The following is a 27,430-nucleotide window of genomic DNA, read 5'->3' on the forward strand; positions in this document are numbered from 1 at the left end:
TTTTGTTAAAATATTCTCTCCATTAAACAGAAACTGGGGAAAATACAGGGGGGCTAATAATTCTGACTTCAGCTGAAACTAAATATAGAGTAGGGGGCGGAGCTTTCTTTTTGCGCATCATTCCCTAATATCAAACTAGCGGTAAGAGGGGCGTGGCTAAGAATATTGTGGCTGAAGCTCTCAATCTGACATCATCAGTAAAGCACCACCACTGCAAACACTGAAGCAAATGCTCAGACTTTGATTTAAGATTACCGAAACAATTTTCCAATGGATTACCTTGCACAACAATGTGTGCTTGTAAAATAAACATGGTAAATTTTGACTTCATGCAACATTTAACAACAAAATTTTTTAGACTCAGTGTGCAATGAATGTAAAATAATTTCTTATAATAAACACGTCGTCATTTGTCAACAAGACCTACCAAATAGCTATCATTTTTTTTAAATATACTTAGTAAAATGCGGCAAATAGTTGATTTGTGTTAATTCTGGACCCTGATGACAACCGTAAAAGTTCGAACTTTCCATTTGAGCTCCGCAGGACCGCACCTACATAAAAGAAATAAGTTAAGAAGTGAGAGAGAATTCGCTTCCCGTCACACTTTCCCTGGAGAGAGCGAGGCAGTGAACATTTCGTTATGATCCTGACCTCTTATATATCCTGCAAAGAAGACTTCCTGAAAGAAGGAGAAACCGAGAGGCAAAAATTCACGATCCGAGTGTGAGATGGCAGGGTGATGTGTGGCGTGACGTTTTTTAAGTGAACGCGTTTCATCATCAGTTTGAACGCAGCACCTCCTTAATGAGGAGGAGAAGGAAGAGGGGAATGTTGGGTTAACAGTCTTCAGAAATCTCCGCGTTCACTTAGGTCATCCGTGACCGGGCCAGACTCCTAACAGTTCTGTTTTGGCTGTATTTCAGTAACCCCACATTTCTCCGTTCAGCATCCCCCCCACTGACAACAGCGCTGCGTGTTTCACTCATCATCCAGCACTTCTGTCTTGATGTCGCTGGCTGATCCGCCTTGTCGGGCCAGCGCCAAAATGCTGTGGTTGACGGCGGCCATCTCTACTGCCAGAGCGATGGGGTCCTGGTGCTCATTCGGGCCAGTGTTGTCGTCCTGTAGGGAAGCAGAGAACTAGAGATGGGTCTGAAGCCCTCTGCTTTTGCCTCGCAAACCTGTTTTGAGTGACTTTGTGTCATTATTAGACAAAAGGAGCATGAACAGTTCAATCAACACACCGTATTTAGGGGGCCATATCAGTTCATGGCCGATATTAGAAAGTGTGGGTAGACTTTAAAGTAGTGCTGTTAGATTATAATTGTATATTTACATGTTTTGTATATTTAGAATTGTTAATAAATAAATAAAAAAACAAGATTAAATAACTAAGTATAAAATATGTACAAATAATGCTAAATAAACACAAATTTAATTTAAAAAGTACAATTAATTAATTAGTTAATTAATGAAAAAACTTTTGATTTTGGCCAGCTATATACATTTTAATTAAAATTTAATTAATTAAAAATTTAAATGCAAAATCTATTTATAAAACATAATAAATTCAAATTAAAAACAGTTACCATTGATACAAAAATAAAACTGATCCAATAAAAAATATAAAAATAAATAAAAATAAGAAAATATTTTTTTTAAAAAGAAAAAGAAAAATATAGGCCAGCTGCATACATTAATTATAATTTAACTAATCAAATTTTTTTAATTCAAAACCTATTAATAAAACTTATTGATTGAGAAATATTTTCATTTAGCTTTATGGAGAAAACAAATACAATATATATTTTAAATAAATATACTAAAATAAAATGTATTATATTAAAATATGTTTAAATTAAAAACAAGTTACCCACTACTGACACAAACACTGATTCAATTAAAAAAGATTATTAAATGAAAAATAAAAACAAATTTATTTTAAAATAGAAAAAAATATATAGGCAAGCTATATACATTTTAATTAAAGTTTAATTCATAAAAAAATTATATAAAACCTATTAATACAATTTATTAATTGAGAAATATTGCAAGAGAAATATTTTTCATTTTCTTTTAGCTTTTTGTAAAAAAAACAACTAAAATGAAAATTTTTTAAAATATGTATCAAATAAAAAATTATTAAACCATAATTTTTTTTAAAAGTTACCCAATAACACAAAGATAATACTGATTCGATTCCATTAAAAAGAATAAATAAATAAATAGAAAAGGAAATAAATTATTTAATGAAAAACTAAATATTTTTTTCTATTTAATTAATTTCAATTAACTAAAAACCTATTAATAAATGATAATAATAGATAAGTATTTCTTATTTTCCTTTAGCTTTTATGTATAAAAAACGAATAAAATAAAAAATGTAAAAAAATAAATATATTAAAATAAAATGCATTAGATTAAAATATATAAACGGTTACCCATTGATACTAGGATAAGATTGCATCAATAAAAAAAGTAAAATAAATAAACAAAAATAGATATCGTATAGGAATATAGATCAAGTAGAAAAAAGGAAAAATTTTCATTTGAAAACAAGAAAAAAGAAGCCAAATTAAAATTTATAAATTAATAATCCTGCTATAAACATTATAATTAAACTAAGACTTTAAATAAAACCTATTAACAAAAGTATTATTTAAAAATAAAAATGTTTATTATAACTCAACAAAACAATTTTTTCATCTTAATTTAGCGTTACTTAAAAATAAAACCTAAATATTCAGAAATAAATATTCAGAAAAAAAATTTTATATTCTAAAGAAATAATCACAAACAAATCCCTTACCATTCCCAAAACTTGGTCAGCAGCTACCGGTTCACCGTAGTCATTTCCATCGATCTCGTCGCTGTTAGAATGACCTCCCGGGCTTTGGACATCAATCCCATGACTCTCCAGGATTGCTGCTTCTTCGAAAAAAACAGACCTTGCCATAACATATCTGAGCTCATCAGCACATACAGTAAGCCATTCTTAAAAAAATAACATTTCTTTTTTTCTTCAATAAATTCCATCATTCTCAGCAAATGCAAATCTGAAATGAGGCGGCTGCAGAACAGCGATAACAATGCTGAAATAATAAAGCCATTGTCCATATTCAGAATGCATTGTTGCGTGTAATTCCAGCTTTATGGGTCCCCAGAGGGCTTCAACATTACCTATGTTGGCTCTTCTCTTAATTTCCTTCCGTCTGTTGGCGAACCAGTTGTAAACTTTCAGAGACGTGACCCTCTCAAGATCTGAAAGCTTCTTCCCTTAATCAAATAACAGCAGAGCTCATCAATAATGTCTGGGGCCACGATAACAGCTATTTATACGTGCATTCATCTTCTTTATAGAGCTTCTTGTTTAAATATCCTACCTGGTTTCTGAATTACTGCATTGCAGGCGTTGGCAATTTCCTCTCGTTTGGCTTCGTCCGGGTACTGGTTGTCATTGAAGTAACTGGAGGAGAATATAAAAGCAAAAATTGACACATTTTGTAGCTTTAAGTACTAGCTTGCATTCAGGCTTTGTTTAACCAAGATCCACTATTGACTGTTTTATGATGGTTATTTCAGTAGTCAATGCTATCTCTTAACCCACACCCTTACTATAAGTATACAATGCTTCATTTTGAGTGCTGTAAATAAAATAAAAAAACAAGTGATTGATCCATGTAGTCTAATGGATCTGTCAGTTAAGACGATTGATTTATTTATTTATTTTTACAAATATTCAGTAATAATAAAATACATCAACTAGTAGATAAATTAACATTTTATAAACAGATTGACATTAACTCTTCTACCAATTTTTTTTTTAACAGTAATGCGTTCAGTATAATTAACTATTAGTATATTTTTACACCTCGCTGGGTCGAACCTCGGCTCAGTTGGCATTTCTGTAAGGAGTTTGCATGTTCTCCCTGCCTTCGCGTGGGTTTCCTCCGGGTGCTCCGGTTTCCCCCACAGTCCAAAGACATGTGATACAGGTGAATTGGGTAGGCTAAATTGTCCATAGTGTATGAGTGTGTGTGTGATTGTGTGTGTGGATGTTTCCCAGAGAAGGTTGCGGCTGGAAGGGCATCTGCTGAGTAAAAACTTGCTGGATAAGTTGGCGGTTCATTCCGCTGTGGTGACCCTGGATTAATAAAGGGACTAAGCCGACAAGCAAATGAATGAATGAATGAATATATTTTTACACCATTAAATTGATCCATTAATGCATTTGTTATATTATAATAATCAGTGTTTGGCAAGCTACTTGGAAAATGTAGTTTAGCTAGATTCAAGCTATTTTTAATGTTTTGTCATAGTCAATAAAATTTCCAAATAAACATATGAAGCATAATTATTATGTTCAGTTAAACAGCAAAAACGAAAAATTCATCAGAGACATCAGAGATTAACATTTAAAATACTATACAGTAAAGGGAAAAATATAGGAAAGTGTATTATAGTGTATATGTGTGTGTGTGTGTGTGTGTGTGTGTGTGTGTGTGTATATATTGTGTGTATAAATAAATATACACACACACACACACACACACACACACACACACACACACACACACACACACACACACACACACACACACACACACACACACACACACACACACACACACACACACACACACACACACACACACACACACACACACACACACACACACACACACACACACACACACACACACACACACACACACACACATATATATATATGGTCACACTTTACAATAAGGCTCATTAGTTAATGTTAAGTAATGCATTTACTAACATGAACAAACACTGAACAATAAATTTACTACAGTATTTATTCATGTTAATAAACGTTAGTTAATGAAAATACAGTAGTTCATTATTAGTTAATGTTAACTCATGGTGCATTAACTAATGTTAACAAGCATGGACTTGAACGTTAATAATGCATTAGTAAATATTCAAATATGATTAACAAATGTTGTACAAGTGTTGTTCATGATTAGTTCATGTTAGTAAATGCAATAACTAATGAACCTTATAGTAAAGTGTTACCATATATATATATATATATATATATATATATATATATATATATATATATATATATATATATATATATATATATATATATATATATATATATATATAAACATTATAGTATTTTGTGTTTTTATTAAATTATTTATTGAATAATCTTTTTATTGAGATGTCAAAAATATGACGATATATCATCACAATCATAATTACATATTGTTTAAATTGTACAGGTTGTTTAAATTAGTAACAGATTTTTTTCTAAAAAACATTAGGAAAAAATTGTTTAGAATACAAATCATTTATAGAAGGTATGCACCAGATCATCAATATGACAATGGCTTGTTTAAATAAATCTTTGGAAATAGGGGGAATATGTAGATAGGCGAAGTCAATGTCAGTTTATTACGTCTTTTCCTGTTTCATTTAATAAATTGCTGAAATTTGAATTTGTAATAGGATATATAAAAGTGTCCACATTTTCTCAAAAACAGTAAGTTTGCCTTTTAACATCTTTTGAAATCTTTTCCATAGCTGAACAGAAGGATATATTATTGATCCACTTTACTATAGATGGCCTTTCCATTTTCCTCCAGTACAAAGCTATTAGACGCTTTGCTTGGAGTATACTTATATCGATAAGTTTACAAGTACTGCTGGGGAAGTCAATATCTACACATGTAATTCCCAAAACAAACATTTCCGGTTTTATGGGCAGGTTTATAGATACCTTTCAAAAATGAACATAGCCACCTCTTTCCAAAATTCCTGTACCTTCGGGCAATCCCACATCCAGTGCAAAAGTGTACCCTTTTCAACTGAGCATTTGATGCATGTGTCTGGGATACTCTGTTTAATTTTATTTAACCTGACTGGATTGATGTATGTTCTCGTAATTCAGTTGTACTGTATTGATTTAAGATTGCTGTTAAATGTTGATTGAGCTTTTGTACATATTTCCTCCCATTTATCCAGTGGAATATTTACATTTTATTCTTCTCTTAAGAAAGAGAATTTAAATTCTGATGATTCTGTCGAGCATGATTTTAACATCTTATAGAACATAGATACTAAACCTTTTGATTGAGCAGGTTTTGATAAGAGGTGTTTTCTAAGCTTTGCCTCTAGATGAGTAGAAAGATTGCTCATAAATATTAATATTATGTAAGACATAATAAATATCAATAATGTCCAATAATTTATAAGAGAATACATGTTGAAAGAGGGTCATATTATTGCAAAGCGTTTTAAAATGTTTAAGGATGGTCTTTTCAGAATAAAAGGGATCCATTTTCCAGAATACCTCATAAAAGTCAGACCCTGAGCATCAGTTAATGGTCTCACCTCTCCATGACGGCCAGACACTCTTTCCTCCAGGTGAAGCGGCTGCCGCGCCGCAGGCGGAAGCTGCCCTGCGTGCTGCTGATGGGTGGAGGAGTCTGACGCCACTCCACAATGTCCTCCAGGGCCATCGGTGTGGGACGCATCGCTAGAGTCGCACCTGAGACACAAAAATCATCACATCAGCTCAGGTGAAGCATGAGGACACACTGAAGATCAAGCAGATGATCATGAAAATGTTCTGGGTTTAGAGTCATGACCGTTTAGTTAAATCACTGAATGTCTGATTTCTTCCTTAAGAACAAAATAAAGGAGACGGGAGACTGAGATGAAGGAGTCTATAGAGATTTTGCCTGCATTTAAAACTTTATGCTTATGAGCTAGTTATGTGTATTTAAAAAAGCAGCACTGTATTGATATTATTCATTCTAGATAGGGCTAGCTACAGGGTCACGGAATATACAGCTGAAGTCAGAATTTTTAGCCCCCCCCTGTTTATTTTTTGCCCAATTTCTGTTTAACGGATAGAAGACTTTTGTAAACATAATAGCTTTAATAACTCATTTCTTATAACTGATTAATTTTACCGTTGTCATGATGTAAGTGAATAATATTTGACTAAACATTTTTTAGATCACTTCTATACAGCTTAAAGTGACATTTAAAAGCTTAACTATGTTAATTAGGTTAACTAGGCAGGTTAGGGTAATTAGGCAAGTTTTTGTATAATGATAGTTTGTTCTGTAAAAAAAAAATCTGCTTTTATTCTAGCCGAAATAAAACAAATAAGACTTTGTCCAGAAGAAAAAATATTACCAGACATACAGTGAAAGTTTCCTTGCTCTGGGAAATATTTAAAAAAAGAAAAAAAATTAAAAGGGGTGCTAATAATTCTGACTCTATATATTTTTTTATTTATGTAGAGCTCTAATATTTCAGAAATAGGCTCTATGATTCACAGAATCAAGTCTTTAAGATGTAATTCGCCGTATGATACAGAACACAATGGAATTTGGTAAATTTTTTGATAATTAATTCAACAATTAACTCTACATTCTTGGCAACTCATTAAAATAAATGTTTAACCTGAAGAAAATACATGACAGAAAAATAGACAGGTTAATACAAATGTATATATAAAAAATTATAATAACAATAATGTATTTTTATTATTATTATTTAGTATCTGAGGAAATAAAGATTTTTTTTTCTTCATTGCTGTAAATTTTAACAGGAATAAACAGAATTTGAGAAAAAAATATTTCAGTGTAAAAATATTAAACTTTAAACAGTTTCTTGATTTCAACTAATCAATAATTAATATTACACAAACTGAATCCAGATTTGTAAAAAAATAAATAAATGGTTGCCATTCCTGGAGCATGTCAAATCTCTGCAACTTAAGGCAGTTAGTGTCGAATTAATAGTTGCTCATCTTGCACTTTTAGGGCTCTATTTTGACGATTTAGGCGCAAAGTCCAAAGCGCAGGGTGCAAAAGCATTATGGCCGTGTCAGAATCCACTTTAGCTATTTAAAGGACGGAATAATCTGCTCTGCGCCGTAGCGCATGGTCTAACAGGGTTGAGCGTTTTTTTCTTAATGAGTTATAGGTGAGTTTTGAGAATAAACCAATCAGAGTATCATCTCCCATTACCTTTATGAGTCAGTTGCGTCACACATTAGTTAAATACATTTTTAGTTGTAGTACACATTAGTTAAATACACATTAGTAAATAGCATTTGCTATTTACATGGCGGACTTTGTAATTGGAAAAACTGAGCACTTCACAAGCGAGAAAACAGTTAAACAGACCATCTGCAACGAGAGAATGAGAGATGAGCCTCCTCATTTATTTTCACTTACACTCTCGTTCGTGGATAAGGAAACTTTTTGTACGCACAGGCATCCATTAGGATGCTAAATTTTAGATCAACTATTTTTTTAATGATAAGCTCCATTAACAAGAATAATACAAACAAAGATAATCATGAAAAATGAGCATTGACAATAAATTAAATGAACACATTAAAATTAAAGCCCAAGTAGAAATCTTCATGGAACTACATTTTGACCAACACTAATGTCTTCTGATTTAAAGTGCATTTTGAGAGTCAAATTTAAAGTTATTGCTGGATGACAGACGCGCCAGTAAGATGTTCTGCTGGGGTCAATGAAATTACCAGGTGTCGTTTTCTCCAGTTGGTACCAGCGGTAGAAAGCTCTTTTCTTCTGCTCGCTGAGGTCTGAGCCCTGCTGGAGAAGCCAATGAGAGATCCTGCTCTGACTGATACCTGCAGAGAATTAAACGCACTCTGACTGCATATTCCTCTCTCAGGCCTGCCACGACAAATCCCACAACCTTAACAAACAACAGCCATAAAGCTGACACTTTTGATTAAATGTTACTAGAAGAACATGTAGCCCAGTGCTTTGTTGTGGCACAGCGAAATACTAAAGTAAAATGCTCTGTTTTCTAATGACACTAAACAACTAAAGGACATTTTTTTTATTAAGCAAAGCCATGTATTTGCAGTGTATTTACAGTGTATTTGGAAGCAAAAAGCTTAAAGCAGAATTACTGACCTGTCACTTGTGCAACTACAGCCTGTGATATTCGCCGGTTCCCCAAGAACGCTTTAATCTCTTCTTTAATTATAGCACTGTCCATTCTGCAACAACAGAGAGAGAGATTAAAAAAGACATTACATGAAAAAAGTCAATGCTATTTTTGCTCACATTTCTAAAAGAGCCATTTATTACTACAACAGCGCTTCTAGTGTGTATATTTAGCTGTATTTTGGCATATGAACAAACAGTAGGTGTTAAAAACACTAATTGAAGTCTAACAAAATGTAGACATACAGTTTTACTTCAGATATGACCAAGGTTAATGAGCGCTTGGTTATTTAGGTGATTTTAAAGGGGTGGTCCACTACGATATCCTATTTTAAACTTTAGTTGATGTGTAATGTAGCTGTGTGAACATAAACAACATCTCTGAATCTAAGACGTTCAAAGTTCAATGCATAGGAAGACAGTAGCTTTTACAGAATTGAGCTTAGTAAAGCTTAGCATATACATCCGGGTTAGCGAGATCACAAATGTTTCAGGTTCACGGCATTTACCATGCGCATACACCTCGCATAGTGAAGGGGTGTGGCCAGAGGTGCTGTAATGTTACAACAGAGCAAGCTAAAATGTAGTCCAAACGCTGCTATTTCCACAGAGCTTGTTCTGTTCCTGTATTTAGGCAAAGGACGTGACGCAAAGAGAGAATTGCTTACAGTTTAGTTTTAATCATGTTCCAGAGAATTATAAAAAGTATATAGCTAGCATTTGACAAAGGACAGCTTCCAGAATCTCTCCCAGTTCAGCGCTGGATTTAGCTAAAAACTTGTTATAGAAGGAGCAGCTCCAACCATAACAGACGAAGCTGTGGATTGTGGGTTTTTTAATTTGTTCAAATAAATCTATTACATGCACAGTTTCAAGCGTTAACAGCATGTTGTAGCAAGGACATAAACAAGGATGTAAACAACGGGAAATGCTGTTTGGAATTGCTAACAGTTTAGCTACATATATATGAAAGACACTCGTCAGATTTTATTTTAGAGAGCAGGCATAAGGTTCATCCGTGTCCTTTTCATTTTCTGTCTGATTCAGGCTTCAAACTGATAAGCTAACAGCTACACTGACTGACTGTATTTACACAGCAAAGGCACAGCGCATGCTATAAGGGTCTTGATGCTTTTCCTGGTGACATGGAGCCGATCCACAAATCACAGCGCATTATGTTAGCTGACCAATCAGAGCCTCATGAGGATGAACTTTTGCAGAACTTAGAAAATATGAAAGCTGTTTTCATGTTAGCTGAGTAGCTGTATATATTCAAAGTAAGATATATGAAACAATAACCTGATATTTTACAAGTGAAGCATGAACACACATTGCTTTGCATCTTATAGACACAACCAAGCCTTAAAAATACATTGTGGATCACCCCTTTGAGATGAGGAGTTCATTTGTGATTTAGTGATTCATCCAAATAACTGTACACAAGCATTAGTTACGAGTGAGAGGATTCAATAAGTCATGAGTTCATTTGTAAGTCATTTTGAACTTATAACGTAACAAAACTGATCAGAAGAGTCATTTGTGTTGCACTATTCAAATACACACTTTACTTCAGTTAGGATGTGAAAACTCTAATGATTCAGGCAAAAAAAAAAAAAAGGTTCATGAATTGGACGATATGTTTTTCGTACATTTCATTATGTTGCACCACCCACATTAGCAGTTCATTTCAGTTCAGATATGTCTGAACTTCTCTGAAGATAATGAGATTAGCTGCTTTGGGCTGATAAATTAATTTGTGACTCATAGCGAATGAGTAATGTAATAAACCCTTGATAAAGTCACATGTTGGTGAACTGAACTACATACAGTAGTTGTTTTTGCTTTGCATGTATGATTTTGCCCCATCCAAACACACCCAGATTTCTTCTTAAGTTCAGCTATGATTCATGATTCTGCCATTTTAGGCAGATAAGTTGATTTGTCATTTGTTTTGAATGATTTGTGCTTAATAACTCTTAATAAGACCTAATTGTCCATAATTTGTAAGATAATTATTTTTAATGTTGCACCAATCATATACAACAGGGAAAATAAGTATTGATGTCATGTTTTTTTTTTTTCCTGGGAATATTATTTCTAAATGAGCTGTTGACATGAAGTTGAACCAGGGGTCTGTTCTTCGTACCTCGCTTAAATGATCTAAGATTATTTGGCAGATCCTGGATCTTTTAATCTTGATAACTGATCTCTCGCTAATTTGGTTCTTCAAACAAGTTCGCGAATCAGATTAGAATGTCAGGATAAACTGATCTGAGATCGCTGCGTGTGTTGTAAAGGACAGATCTATCGATCCTCGAAACCATGATCAGCAATGCAACGATTGGCTGACGGCACAGCAGTGTAATGACATCATCTGATTAATATTCAATTATCCATGTGAGCAAAATTACATCAAATTAGCAGTAAACGGCTTGTTAAATATGACACGCAATAACCTTCCACATTGTTGTGAGCTCCAGGCTTTACTCTTTTATGTGTCAAGAGTATTCAGCATGTATTTCAATGCAAATCAATGTATTTAGTTCTACATTTAGAAAGATTTTCTTTATTATAGTAGCCGTTTTTTAATCGGTGTAAAGAATAACTGGTTGTTTACAAAAGCATTTTTATATTGATAAAGGTGTCTGCAACTTTTGTGAAGCATCAAATCACTGGCATATTAAATATGAAAACATGTTTATGACTGCATAAATGTATTTTATGTCAGTTTTATCTTTGCACCACTAGGTGGCAGTCTTTGTACTTTCATTTCGAGGGTGCAGATTGCATAAGTTTTATTAATATGTATAACTTTATTTATTTTATTAATAACTATAACTTTATACATAGTTTAAAAATATGTACCATTTTCCCAAGTGTATATAACTACTACTGTAAGAAAATATCAGAATTCGGAACATACTTTCTGTATTATCTTTGCTTGAACTAAGCCGATCTAATCCTGTTTATATGAATTGAACCTGCTCCCGATCAGGTTTGAGCTAGCAGAACTGTTGCTATGACAACAACTCTCGGATCAGCTTTGAAGAACGAAACGATCCTGGATCGTGTCAAACCGTCAATATCCAAATCCAGCTAACTGAGTAATCCACGTACGAAGAACGGACCCCAGATGTTGGTAAAACCCCAAACAAAACAAACCTGAAAATAAATCTAAAAAAAAAACTGAAAAATAAGTGATGTATAATAACAATGGAATGACACAAGGAGAAAGTGAACTACTGAACATACTTTCTGTATTATCTTTGCTTGAACTAAGCCGATCTAATCCTGTTTATATGAATTGAACCTGCTCCCAGTCAGGTTTGAGCTAGCAGAACTGTTGCTATGACAACAACTCTTGGATCAGCTTTGAAGAACGAAACGATGGTGGATCGTGTCAAACCGTCAATATCCAAATCCAGCTAACTGAGTAATCCACGTACGAAGAACGGACCCCAGATGTTGGTAAAACCCCAAACAAAACAAACCTAAAAATAAATCTAAAAAAAAAACTGAAAAATAAGTGATGTATAATAACAATGGAATGACACAAGTAGAAAGTGAACTACTGAAATGTTTGTGGAGATGGCAGCTTAAATCTGCCTCTCATATAAAGAATGAAGTCACACGAATTGCTCAGGTGTGAGTTTTTTACAGACTTCAACAGAGAATAAAACTGTAAGTGGTTCTCTGAATGTCATCTATCAAATTTTATCTTCATTTTGTATTCTCTAGTAGATTCATGTCAGATAATTGGCTGGACCATTCTGCAGCTTGATTTTCTTTCTCTGAAAGCATTTGAGAGTTTCCTTGGCTGTGTCATTGTGTGATCATTGTCTTGCTGAAATGTCCACCCTGATTTCATCTTCATCATCCTGCTCATGTAGATGTTGAACTGAAGCAGTGAATATTAATTTACAATGACGAAGGGCAGAGACATTTCAGCTGTTGTCTGGGCTTTCACTTCCTTTCTACACCTCCCTTTATTTATGTGTTCAATACTTTTTCCCTGTGTCGTTTCATTTTATTATGCATAACTTGATTTGTAAATTAATTAGTTTTATTTTCTGGGCACATATGGATTGCTTTGGTAGGTACCAAAATCTGTTGGTCAGCAGCACCTTTAGAAATATGTTTTCTGAGAAAAATGGTGACATGTTCAATGCTAATTTGCCCCACTGTACACGTGTACATTTTTGTCAGATATGATCAAATAGTCAATGAGCGAGTCAGATTCAGTGTGGATTCTGCCGTTTTAGGCTGAAGAGTTGATTTGTGACTCGTTTTGAATAATATATACTGGGGTTTGTTGCACCATCCAAATACACCCAAAAGTTCAGGTATGACCAAAGTTTGGAGTGGTTTTCTTGTTTTGAACTATTCAAGACAAGTAAAAGATTCAATATACATAAAACTATAACATTCATTCATTCATTCATTCATTTTCTTTTCGGCTTAGTCCCTTTATTAATCTAGGGTCACCACAGCGGAATGAACTCACAACTTATCTAGCATATGTCTTACGCAGCGGATGCTCTTCCAGCTGCAACCCATCACTGGGAAACATCCATACACACTCATCCACACACATACACTACGGACAATTTTAGCCTCCCCAATCCACCAATGCCACATGTTTTTGGAGTGTTTTTGCTGTTTTCTTGCTGTAAGGGCGAACGTGCTACCCACTGCGCCACCGTGCAGCCAAAAGTATAACATATATAATCTAAAAATATATATATGTTAATAATATAATACATATAAACAATTGTTCAGAATTTTTTAGTGCATTATGTTGCACCATCCAGTATTTCATTCTCAAATGCAACACAAATGCTTTTAACTTATTTCTTTCAAAGGGGCTGAAACTGTCACCACTGGCTTGCATGGTTTGGGACTTGTGGAGCTGCACATCATTGGATTTTTCAGTGACATTTATATTAGACTGACCTTTACTAAACTGCACTTTTTAATGTGCTAGAACTTCTACGTTAAGCTGCACTGACGCAATCTACATTGTAAAAGCGCTATAGAAATAAAAAGATTAAATGAATTGAAAAAAAAATGTGGTTTCAATTTCCACCTAAGTGACCTGTCCCGAGTCCTTTCCACTGACCTCATGAGCTCCTCGACTCGGTCATCGATGTCCATTTCCTCATCGGGGGGCTCGAAGGGAAAGGCCCGTGAGGAGACGTTGCTAACAGTGAAGCGGGGTGGCGAGAGTTTCCCATTGGACATAGAGGCAAGGGCGTCCCGTCCATTTTGGACCAGGGGTGCTACAACCGGCATAGAGGTGGGGGCGGTCGGCGGAGGGGAGGTTTCATAACTGTTGCTCGGAGACGGGGAGAGGCCATTGCCACGGAAACCCGTCTGCGTGGCTGTAGAGGTCGTTGAAGAAGAGGCTGTGAGGTTGTTGGAGGAGGTAGTGCAGGAGTTGGAAGAGGTGGTGGCGTTACTGCTGTGATTGATGGCGGAGGTCCCACCGTGAGCATGCCGATGGCCAAACTTCTCCACATGTTCGCGGTCCAGCCGGTCAAGGGTGTCCAGAGCATGCAGGATCTCTTGCTTTGTCATGCCACTCCGACGTAGCCTCTGCAGTAAGTCGATCTGCTCAATGGTAAAACGAGGCTCATCTGTATAATGGGACATTCTGCCAAATAGAGAGAGAGAGATCTGCAGTATTAGAGAATTGATGGCATAGGAAATCCTTAAACTTGTGCTGATGAAACACAACTTGTGTAGAGTGTATGAAAGTCATGATAACACAGCCTAGACAAAGAACAAGTTTTGGTGTAGGGAATGCAGCAGAGACACGCGCATGAGCTCCGAATAAAGCATCATTTTTTCCAAGAAATGTCAAAGTCACCGCACCTTTATCGACCAATCATTGCAACAGAAGTCCGGAGCCTGTCTGAGGTCAAGGCAAAGACACTGCATGCATTACCACAGAATTTTTAATAGACTTTAAACAGCAGAAAGCTGGGACACGTGAGGAGGGGGAAGGAGGTTAACTTTAGGGAAAACTGCCAAGAAAAATTCCATCCGAGGCGGCCAACCTACTTTTAGTGAAGACGCTGAGGATGAATCACTCTCCGTATAGGCGTTTGTCTGAGAATAGTTCTCTCAATGCCAGACTGTTGCCCGCACACACACACATATAGACACACAATTATGCTGTAGCACACTCTGCATTTTAGTGCTGGAGTTTTGAAAGGAAGCTACAACTTGTGACGCTGCAGCGCACAACTCGTGCCAATGCAATATGCATTCCATATGGCAGTGTAATGCAATCACGGAAACGAAAAAAAGGGTGAGGCTTCTTTTAACAAAATGAAGATTTCAACCTCCCTGCGACATTCTTCAAGAATAAATTCTGCTGATGAGCGAATATGACTGTCTGCTGGTGTCTGCACTGCATAAAATGCATAAAAAAAGATTTCTGCTCACTCAAGCACCCTTAAAAAGCTTCAAAAGGTTTAATTATCTAGAGGCATCGGATACAGCAAATCAGCAGAAACAACAATAAATCCAGGAGTTTTTAGGCATTCAGATTTGTCTGTAATTTTCATGCATCTCCTAAAGAACAATACAGTAATCCTATAAAGACATGGGACGATAACCGGTTTCAAGGTTTTCCATGGTTTGGAAAAGTCAAGGTTTTAATACCACTAAAATGTTCTGTCATACCATTCCTAAGGTATATGCAAAGTCTTTTTTTTATGTATTTTTACATATTGTAATGAAATCAGAGTTTTTTAAGCTAATGAAAACAGCAGAAGTCAATGACTTATTTAAAATATTTAGCCTGACATCTTGACTGTTTCAAAATATTATAAATATTTTATAAAACAAATTAAATTGTGTTCAGTTGTGTTACCCAGACATTTAAAAAGAACTTATTTTAGAGCAGTTATCACAATACCGTGATACTGTGAAACCGTCAAACCGTGGTATGTTTAGCCAAGGTTATCATATCGTCAAAAACTTATACCGGCTTATGCCTAATCCTGTAGCAAACAAGAAGTGTGAAAAAAGCAGACAGAATTGCAGTATCGCGTCATGGAATTGGAATTAGCTGTTTAATGTAAAACCATCACAGAGTTCTTCAAGTTTTGGAATAATAAATGGAAAGCAGGGCTATACACTAAATCAAACTGTAATGTGGACCAAAGTCTGTAAATATTAAGCCCTCAAAATAATATTTCAAGTCTGCATGTTCTGTGTAAGTGAATTGAGGGGTTTCATTTATTACACATTCTGAAGCATGTGACCCTCTAGGTTTTCACACCTGCTCTCTCACTGAATGCATGAACTTGATCTCCACAGCTGCTCAGCATTTTACATATATTAAGATCTAAAATCATACAGTGTTGCTTGAAAATCTGTGAAACCGTTGAGCAGCTCAAAGCTTTCTGCTTGATGCCCCTTTTTTATCATGTGAAGTCTCACAAACTAATTTCGAGAGGAGCACTATCGTCTTTTTGGTAGAATCCCACCCTTCCACCCCACCTCCTCCTTTTTCTCCCCATCTAAAGCCTGGTTTATTCTGCGTCAAGTGACCGGCCTAACCCACGGCGCATACAACGCCCGTAGCTGTGCATTTATACTTCTACGCGCTGTCTCTGTGGGTCTGCATTAACCCTTCCGAAACGCTAGTTGGCAGTGAGGTGTTAATGTTCCTCTGTGTCGAGTTTCTTCGCTGCTGTTTTGCTTTTCCTGAACACTTCCGGGATGTACAAGTGGCTCAAACTCGCTCATTTTGAGGCAGGAACCGGCGGACGTGCAACAACTTTAACTATGAGGTAAACATAAAAAAAAAATTTCCATCCGGAGCTCCTTCACGGGACTCCACACTTGTAAACAATCGCTCCATCAGGCTCGCACCATTCACGCGGCTCTCGGTCCCGCCCAGACTCGTCAGCGCTACCAAGCCGACCAATCACAGAGCTTGTGCTACGCGTCGTTGCGACGTGTAGTTACATTTTTTGAGAGGTGCACGTCAGCGACGCCGACGGCCACGGCGAAGGGTTATGCGTCAGCGCCATAGCATATGCCGGCGTTTGACGCAGAAGTATAAATCAGCCTTAAAGGCGGAGCGATCGAGACCTACCTGATCTCGGATCCCCTGATATGCTTCTAGACCGGGCAGTAGCCCTGGGCTTAAATATCTCCGAGCTCAGGGTTCTCTCCCGGGACAGCATGCCAAACCTGCTATAAATGCCAAGCATATCTAAGTGGGAACTCTTGAATAGCATTAAATGTAGGCTGATTCGGGTTTAGGGTGATTAATTAAAAAGAAATTCCATTAAGCAAAACTGTGACTGTCATGCACATCTTATCAGGGAAGCATGGTTGTGTGTACTAAATCATTAATTTTTCTTCTGCGTAGTCCCTTTATTCATCAGGGGTCACCACATCGAAATGAACCGCTAACATATCCAGCATATGTTTTACACAGTGGATACCCTTCCAGCTGCAACCTAGTACTGGAAAACACCCATACATTATCACAAGCACACATATACACTACGGCCGATTTAATTTATTCAACAGCGCAAGGACTGTGAGGGAAACCGGAGCACCCGTAGGAAACTCACGTGAATGTGGGGAGAACATGCAAACTCCATACAGAAACGCCAACTGACCCAGCCAGGACTCAAACCGGCGACCTTCTTGCTGTGAGGTGACAGTGCTAACCATTGAACCACTGTGTAGCCCAGTATTAAATCTAAACACTATAAACAATTGACTCAAGTTGTGAAGTGAAGTATTTTCACAAACTTTCAGATGCACCAGCATGTACTACACAGAGCCGTAGTTAATTGAGAAGCTACATAAATTGCTGTCATTATAATAGAACCATTATCTTGAGTTCACTATCGTCCAATTAAATCGATTTCAATTTTGCATAGCTTATCAGTTTACTACAACACTGCTCCACCTGAAAGCATGTGCTGGATATTTACTAGAACCAGCTTTACTGACAAAATGCACATGAAAAACGCCTTTGATTTATTCAGGGTATCTGCAAGTTTTTGAGTTATATTTAAGACTTTTAAGACCTTTTTAAGCATGCAACTATTATTGACCATCCTTAACACGGTTAATTATACTATTATTATTATTTTTTATTATTATTATTCTATATATATAAATATATATATATATATATATATATATTTATGTGTGTGTATATATATATATATATATATATATATATATATATATATATATATATATATATATATATATATATATATATATATATATTTATGTATATATTTATGTATATATGTATATATATATATATATATATATATATATATATATATATATATATATATATATATATATATATATATATATATATATATTATTATTATTATTATTATTATTATTATTCCACCAAAGACTACAAATTGACTTTGGTTCTGCCCATGTTGTTCTGCATGATGATGACCAAAAAGGTTTGAGTAGATTTGTCCAAAATGGTTTCAAAACAGAAACAAAAACTTCTTTATGGTGCCAGTTAGATTGCATTTTCAAGATCTCTGAGACTAATTAAAGCCTTATTTTTATTTTGGAATTTAACACGTTATGGACACCCTGTAACTGTCCAGCACTAACTAACTAAATATAAGTTTCAAGAGTTCACACTTAGCTGATGATTAATTATAAAGCTTGTTTGGCATGCCGTCCCAGGAGAGAGCCCTGAGCTCATAAGATCCTCGAGCTCGGGGCTCCCTCCCGTTTGCAAGGCGAGAGGGAAGTTTGAGCTCAGGTAGATCTCGAGAACTCCCTTGCTGTAGTAACTAATGAAAAGATAGCGATTGCTCTTAAGAGATAACTACTTACTAGGAGCATGTCTATGGTGCCGATTTGGATTAGTCAATTAACTTGTGTTGCATGTTTTTGGTGGGAGGAAACGGGGAAACCCCGGGAAAACCCACATGGGCACGGGGAGAACGTGTAAACTCTGCACAGAAAAGTTGGCTGGCTTTGTAAGGACTAGAACCAGTGACGTTCTTGCTGTGAGGCAACAGTGCTAACCACTGAGCCACCGTGCCACCCATCTAGAAAAGGAGGAGGAGGAGTAGGGTTGGAAGGGGGGATTCTTCAAAATGAAGATGGCTGTCATATGGAACTCAGGGTATTTATAGTGGCTTAGGAATCATCTGATTGGTAAATCATAAATTGAATAATGCGGAGCCGGCTGCAAGCAATAATAAGCATGTGATCCTCTCCAAATTAGTTTATAAATAAACTTCACTAATTAACATTGTGCCTGAAACCACTTACGACTTGACGCTGCATGATAGGATAGTGTATCATCCATTGGACGTGCACTACAGAATCTCGCTGGAATTTGTAGGCTTTCCGAGAATTTCTCACCTACTGTTTTTCGAATTCTATGAATTCAAACATACTACTCAGCTTGCATTTTGTTTTTCACATACTATATAGAAGGGAAGTAAGTGATTTTGAATGCAGCCTATCAGTCTATTAACCTAATATTTACCTAGTGTACATGCAAAATTAATAACAATAATAATTCCTTACATCTAAATAGCGCTTTTCTGCACACTCAAAGCGCTTTACACAATGGGGGGGGATCTCCTCATCCACCACCAGTGTGCAGCATCCACCTGGATGACGCGACGGCAGCCATTTTGCGCCAGACCGCACACCACACACCAGCTGATTGGTGGAGAGGAGACAGTGATGGAATTGAATATGGGGATGGTTAGGAGGCCATGATGGACAGAGGCCAGTGGGCAGATTTGGCCAGGATGCCGGGGTTAAACCCCTACTCTTTTCGAAGGACATCCTGGGATTTTTAACGACCACAAAAAGTCGGACCTCGGTTTAACGTCTCATCCGAAAGACAGCGCTCACTGAGCAGTATAGCGTCCCTGTCACTATACTGGGCATTAGGACCCACACAGACCGCAGGTTGGGCGCCCCCTGCTGGCCTCACTAACACCACTTCCGGCAGCAACCTAGCTTTCCCATGTGGTCTCCCATCCAGGTATTGACAGGGCGCAGCCCTGCTTAGCTTTAGTGGGCGACCATGTGAGAGTTGCAGAGAGCTAGCTGCCGGCTAAGTAAAACCCCCCAGCTACACTAGTACATCCAAGTGGGTAACAGATACAGGTGAAAAACATTTGCGTGTGTAATTAACTACTCCGTAGACCAATCAAATTAGACTTTCAGTATAATGCCATGGTCAAACTACAGCTTACGAAAATCTGTCATATAATGCTGCGAAAAGGCGCGGTATTAAACAAGATGATTAGATGTTAAAAAAGTGAGCGACAGGTCCATATTTTACATTTCTGTCCAGAGAGGTCATGTTTTAATCTTCGAATGGTCTCACGCAGTCACGTGATGCATTTTTGCAGGTCAGAGTTCACTAAGCTTGAACTTTCCAAGGCAGGGTGCACTGCAAAACTTGTCCCACAAGCTTGCGTTTCCGCCAGTCTGTCACATTTGCATGTTCATAAATGGAAGTCTATGGGGAGAAAAGTGCAGTGTGACCTGACTTAATGCAGCGCATGAAGTAACTTAAGCAACGATGTTAACCTGCCAAAATAAAAGTTTGGTTCAACTATATCTATTTTTCTTCAGCTAAGTCCCTTAATTATCAGGGGTTGCCACAGCGAAATGAACCGTCAACAAATCCAGCATTTTTTTCATAGCGCATAGCGCAGTACTGGGAAACACTAACACACAAATGCATTCACACATGCATGCACTCATACACAACGGTCAATATAGTTTATTTAATTCACCTATAGCGTATGTTTTTGGACTGTGGGGGAAACCGGAGCACATGGAGGAAACCCATGCCAACATGGTGAAAACATGCAAACTCCATACAGAAATCCCAAACTGGACTCGAACCAGCAACCTTCTTGCAGTGAGGTGATAGTGCTAACCACTGAGCCACTGTGCCACCCTTGGTTCAACTTTTGAAATTTTAACAGGAACAAAATATAAATTGAGAAAAAAAAGTACAACTTATTTCAGAAAAAGTTACTTTTTTTTGGTTAAAAAAAGTTTCATTATTACAAATAACTGGACATGGTTTTGTTTAACACTTTAAACTTTTAAAACAAAAATACTAACACAAATTATGAAGGGGAAAAAATAAATTAGTAATTTAAAAAATTTAATCTAGCATCGACAGTGGAAATTCACAAATTAAGAAAACATTAAATGCCATATTGTCCCATGGATGTTTACACCACATATACAATAATAGGGTGACAAAATGTTCATAACAAGATAATATTAAGAAATTAAGAAATGTGCCATTTTACATATCAGACCTGAATCTGAATAATCACTGCCTATAGCTGTCCAATAAACCACAGCGACACAAGAATTCAGAATCGCCCATATGGAGGTTCAACCACAGGCACGCACAACCATTTCTACTGAGAATAAACTTGAAGACAAACCAGCTCAGTTAACCAGACTGCACACATGCAATTAGTATGACAAATAAATGTTTAACAATTCAAAATGCAGCTGCACCTATAAGCACAACAATCATCAAGAGAGATCCAATCTTGCTATATCGAGCATTAAACACAAGGTTACTGGTGTGCATGCAATTTTAATAACATTTTACTGCTCTGAGGAATCTTAGAGTCCAGACTGCTCATTGTTTCCTTGCATATTCAGTCTTTTCTGGCATATGCATGGAATCATAAAAGCATTCATAGATCGCAGTTATGAAACTATTGTACCGAGGCAGCGGTTTTGCAGGAAACTCATCTGTTTTGCAGCAGCCGAAGATCAAAGTTGATTTTGTCCATATGCCCAATGGTTCTCCTCATCAGCACGCCATTCAAAAAAGCCCCAAAACTCCCATTATTTCTATTCTCTGCTATTTTTAAACCCCGTTTGTTTCATATGTAACTTGTGGTGATGTTTAAAATATCAGTTTACCTCTATAAACAGATGGTAATAATTATTAGACCTTCACTGATCAGTGAAATCGTTCATTCAGACATCTGCCATGCTGGTGCCCACTGTGGTTCTATGATAAATGTTATGTCTGTAATTATATTTAAACAACATCAACAGAAAAAAACTGGACATTACACAAGTCAGGGTCACACAAAACCAGGGTTGCCCAAAGTTGGTCCTGGAGGGCCGGTGTCCTGCAGAGTTTAGTTCCAACACCAATTAGACACACCCGAACCAGCCAATCAAGCTCTTTCTGGGTATGTTAAAGAGCCCATATTATGGGTTTTTGAAAATTCCCCTCCATGTAGTGTGTAACACAGCTCTAAGTGAAGTGGAGTATCCAGCTAAGGCTTAAATCTGTTAGTGTACAGTGTTAAAAACGGTTGATTCATCTAAAAAAGAGTCGACTCATAGTGCTTCAAACGAGTCGCCTTGATACTGATTCATTAGGTGTTTCGCCATGACGTACGAACGAAACCAAGTTATTCACGTGCACGCGCAAACCCGGGAGATTTCAAACCTGAGGCCCCGCCCTCTGACGCAGAAACCGAGACACACACACACACACCCACAAACATGCCGGTCGATTGAAGTCACACTGCAGATGGATATATTGAGTCTCTACCCAAAGATGAAACCTCAGCATTATAGCCAAGCAGTTGGAAACTACTGGAAACTTCTGGAAGCTACATGCTACAAAGAATACTTCATCAGCGTTTGTTAAAGGAAGGATCAGTAAAGAGTAACTTAACTTACTGATAGACGTCAGGATGGGTTTCTTCCTCCATTTCTCAAGTGTAAGTACGTGCGATTAAAGTTGCCTCGTTGACTCTAGCTTGCAAATGTATTTAGTTGTGATTTGTTACTTGTAACCTCGTGTACTGTATCAGGTTAACTGGCTATATTCTCTTATCGCGTGCAAAGTCACGTTAAAAACGCGACGCGTGCTGCTTTGTTAACGGAGCTCCGTGGACGGGGAGGTAGTGTGTGTGTCTGTGTGTGCGTGTGCGCGCGCTGTCGTCCGGAGGTGTGTGTGTGTGTGTGTGTGTGTGTGTGTGTGTGTGTGTGTGTGTGTGCGCGCGTTGTCGTCAGGAGCAGGGTTAAGTGCGTGTGTGTGTGTGTGTGTGTGTGTGTGTGTGTGTGTGTGTGTGTGTGCAAAATGTGTGTGTGTGTCTGTGAAAAGAGCAGAGTGAGAAGCTAGGAGATCTCAACTGTTTTTGGAGTTTTTGCTCAATAAAATAGTTAGTCGTCTGTATTTTCAAGTCCATAGTCTGTATTTACATTGACCCACTGGCAGCTAAAATCCATGCCTACACTATCGAGCGTGTATGAACTGTGATTACTTTTATATTGCTGATTAGCTGTTTGGCATTTCACTCTCTCACTGAAGGCAGTCGACCAATCGCAACAGACTGTCATCGGTCCAATCAGCGCAGATTAGCTTCGCGCTAAGGAGGGGTTTGGGAGCAAATGAATCCCTGAACGATTCATACAGGAGTCGCTGGGATAATTAAGTAAAAATAAATGCAGATTATAAGACCATGAAAGTGTTTTTTGACCTTGCATGCATATTAAACTGTTGTTGGAGACCCTTACAACCAAGATATGACCCTATTTCATGTATAATATGGGCTCTTTAAAAACTTCCAGGCAGGTGTGTTGAGGGAACTTGGATCAAAACTAGGCTCCGGGACCAAGTTAAGGCAATGCTGCACAAAACTTTAAAAGTTTTTAAAAATCATCCCAATCAATCTTAAATTACGAGTTTAAGCTATCGAAGTCATCTGGCGAAATTGTATTCATATGGCAAAATATATTGCAGTTCAAGAAATCCACAATGCAATGTCTGTTTTTATAATATCGTGCAGCCCGAATACATATAAAACAAAAATGTTGAAATGTATGGAGCCAGGTAAGTCTGTAAAATAAATATATTTACAAAATATAACTCGTATATCTACAACATAATTCACAATGAAAAAACACAATTCATAAATACACAAATAAAGTTCAGAAATTCAAAACACAATTCAAAAGTACACAAAACCAATTTGTATAATTAAAACACGATTAAAACACACACACACACACACACACACACACACACACACACACACACACACAAAAAAACGTGATTCATGAATACACAAATCCAGTTCATAAATTCAAAACATGATTTGTAAATGCAAACCGTCTTTAGGTAAAGTATAAGAACAGGGAAACATCCAGATTCACTGATATTTAAGCTGGGTCAGCAGTTTTTGTAATGGGTGTATGCAGGTAAATAGAGAAACTTAGTACAGAAAATGTAATTGTTTGAGAGCAATTCCAGCGTTATGGATGTGACTTTTGCAGTAAAAAGTCAAAACATAAATTCACAGAGAAAGTATATGTTAACATTATATTGAAACATCGGTTTATATTTTGATGTGACCCAAAAAGACTGAGTTTACACAGTATACAACATACAGAACTTTGTAGAAATTCTGCGAATTAAACTGCACAAACCAAAAGAAATCATTCTAATTAAAAGTATAAGAGTTGGCTCATAATTGAACAAAAATTACTGATTTTTATTTTACATTTTTGCATTTATGAGAAAAAAAAGCTTTGTTATGGATGTGACATCTTTTTGTTATGGATGAGACGGATGTGAAGTTTCCACTTTTGTGACTTTGGCAAATCAAATATAATCAGGCCCGGAGGCAGCCTGGTGAAAGGGGTGGTTCTCTTTCTCAAAGAGTGGACCTTTTTGTAGTTGCTCGCTTTTATTTAATAATGAGGTTTAAATATTGCGTTTTAGTGACATTTTAAGCAGGATAAGCTTGTGGGATGGTCATCATAACCACACTTTTTGAAGTACCTAAAATATTTCCCTTTAAGATTTACAATAAAGAAATATGAAAAAATACTTATTTTTAAAATAATAATTTATCACATCATTTATCATTTTAAAAAAAAACTGAGTATCTTAAAGTCTGTGGCCTACTGTCATTTATTATGCAAAAAACAAACTGGCCCAAATTACATTCAATTTTTCTCAGAATTTGGCCATTTGAATTATAAAAAGTTTAAAATATAATAATAATAATAATAATAATAATAAATTATTATTATTATTACATACATTTATATAGCGCTTTTCTGAGCACTCAAAGCGCTTTACACATAGGGGGATCTCCTCATCTACCACCAGTGTGCAGCATCCACATGGATGACGTGACGGCAGCCATATTGCGCCAGACCGCACACCACACACCAGCTGATTGGTGGAGAGGAGACAGAGTGATGAAGCCCATTGGGATATGGGGATGGTTAGGAGGCCATGATGGACAGAGGCCAGTGGGCAAATTTGGCCAAGATGAAAGCCCTACTCTTTTCCGAAGGACATCCTGGGATTTTTAACGACAACAGAGAGTCGGACCTCGGTTTAACGTCTCATCTGACGGAATTCTAAAAATTAATAATTTACTACTAATTATAGCTTCAAATCTTTTCTAGCCCCTCTTACAAAAAAGTACATTTGAAAATGTATAAATAACAGCAAAAGACAAATTAGTATGCACATTTATTTTAATATGGGCCGTTTTGGCGCTTCACACCTTTTATTGGTAATTTTTCTTTCAAGAATAAGCTCCAATATTTAGACTAAAAGCTACAAGTAAAATGTTTTCTCTGTTTATAAACAATACAGAAGTGAGTCTTATGTCAAATTGTATGTTGTCTTGCACAGCTGGATGCTTGACTTATAAAAAATAATTGTTTATAAACAAAACGGATAAGCTGAAGTCAAAACAGCCAACAGAAGATTCCACTTGGTCTGAAAGCCTTTTTCAGTGGGTTACTTTCACAATTTATGATGGCATGGCAGTGAAAATAGGACAAATGAGCTCATGTATGGGACAAATTCTGGACATGTCAGTGAGGGGTGGGTCTTTCCAAACCATCCGAATCCGAACCAGTTTTTTTTTCTTTAAAAATAAACATATAAGCAGCAGACAGGTGATTTATTTTAGCAACACTTTAAAATAAAAATAAAAATTATATACAAATTTGTATAATGTTGATTATTTTTTAGCTAACTCTACTAAAAAAAACAGTAAAATATTACACTTAGGTTTGAATAACTACTCCCAAACACTGTAATATCAACTTTTACTGAACCATCTGGTCATATTGCAAAAAAGTAACATTCTGTTCAGTATTTTTGATTTATTTTTAAGGTAAATAAAAAAGATGCGTAATCACTGACAAACATTATTTAAGGAATACATTTTCATGTAGTCTTGTTTAATTTCTCATAAAACGAGTATTTTGATTTTATACAAAGGTATTAAGATATTAATATGTAAGGATAGTAAGATGTATATTAAAAACAAATACACACAATTTAATACATTTTAAGATTTAATGCCATGACAGTCAACTGCAAATTTAAGACTTTCTGCTCTTTAAAATACTACTAATAATAAATAAATACACAAACAAATGGCTAATTAATTTTCTTTTTTAATAAAGCTGTGCTAAATAAAAATGCTTCTATTTTATTGAATGCAATGTACTGCTGTGAAGCATTTACAAAGTAAACAGCAAAGTTGTATACACATGTGCATACTGTGCATTTAACATGTTTCCAGACAAATAAACCAATGCAAATTAATCAGTGTTTTCACAAAAACATAATCAGTGTCTGAACTGCTTACTGCTAATCATCTATTGCAAGAACTTGGAAACTATTCACATGCATGCATCTATAAGAAAACATGCAAACAAATATGGTGAAGGTAATATTAATACATCACCGAATAAAAAAAGTATAGCAATAAAGATTTTAAATCAAACCCAAATCTACCACACGTCCCAAACACACACACACCCTTTAGCCTGTTCAAATGATAAAGCTCTTGGATGCTGTCAGCACCCTGTTAAAACAAAAAACACCCCAGCAATAACTATTTGCATACACAATACATAAATAACAACAGTCATGATGAAAATAAACAGGCATCACGACAACTATTAATTTCGCCAATGTCAACAATGTGTCAGTTGTTGCACAGTTGCATGCATTTCTTTTCAAAAGCCCTATCCCGTCACAGAATGGGAGCAGATGTGACTTTAAACGCGAACCAGGAGCCGAACCGAGCCATTCACCCCCTCGAGTGTCATTTGCAGGTGAACGCATGTTTCACGTCTCCAGACGGATTTAACAAATGACGCCTTTCTTATAATTTGGCATCTCAGACTTACCTGATTGTGCGCGTGCGGGGCCTCCGTGCACCACAGCATTTATTCCACTCGACTGACAGTGTTTCCGGCCCTTTAATCCCCGTCGCCTGACATGAACCAGCAAAACAGGACGATGTCCGACTCTCCCGCTACCTTTACCTAATTTGATTTCATTTCAAGGCAAAAACTGATTCGCCTTTGTCTGACTGACAGAAGCCATATTGATATTAACA

At 36.4% G+C, this 27,430-nt stretch overlaps 1 protein-coding gene across 6 annotated transcripts; it reads right to left on the minus strand.

Annotated features, from left to right (window-relative positions):
- On the minus strand, positions 1-27,430 carry hmbox1a (homeobox containing 1a). Of its 6 annotated transcripts, none has more exons than XM_021467221.3 (9): positions 27,219-27,429; positions 14,107-14,640; positions 8,955-9,040; positions 8,552-8,662; positions 6,373-6,529; positions 3,387-3,469; positions 3,184-3,279; positions 2,813-2,928; positions 1-1,184 (listed from the first exon to the last, which is right to left on the minus strand). In XM_021467221.3, exons 2-9 carry the CDS (start codon positions 14,637-14,639, stop codon positions 1,074-1,076), a joined length of 1,293 nt encoding a protein of 430 aa, XP_021322896.1. In that variant the 5' UTR covers position 14,640; positions 27,219-27,429; the 3' UTR covers positions 1-1,073.

Source organism: Danio rerio, chromosome 17 (assembly GCF_049306965.1).
Source record: "Danio rerio strain Tuebingen ecotype United States chromosome 17, GRCz12tu, whole genome shotgun sequence".
In the NCBI taxonomy this organism is placed as follows: domain Eukaryota; kingdom Metazoa; phylum Chordata; class Actinopteri; order Cypriniformes; family Danionidae; genus Danio; species Danio rerio.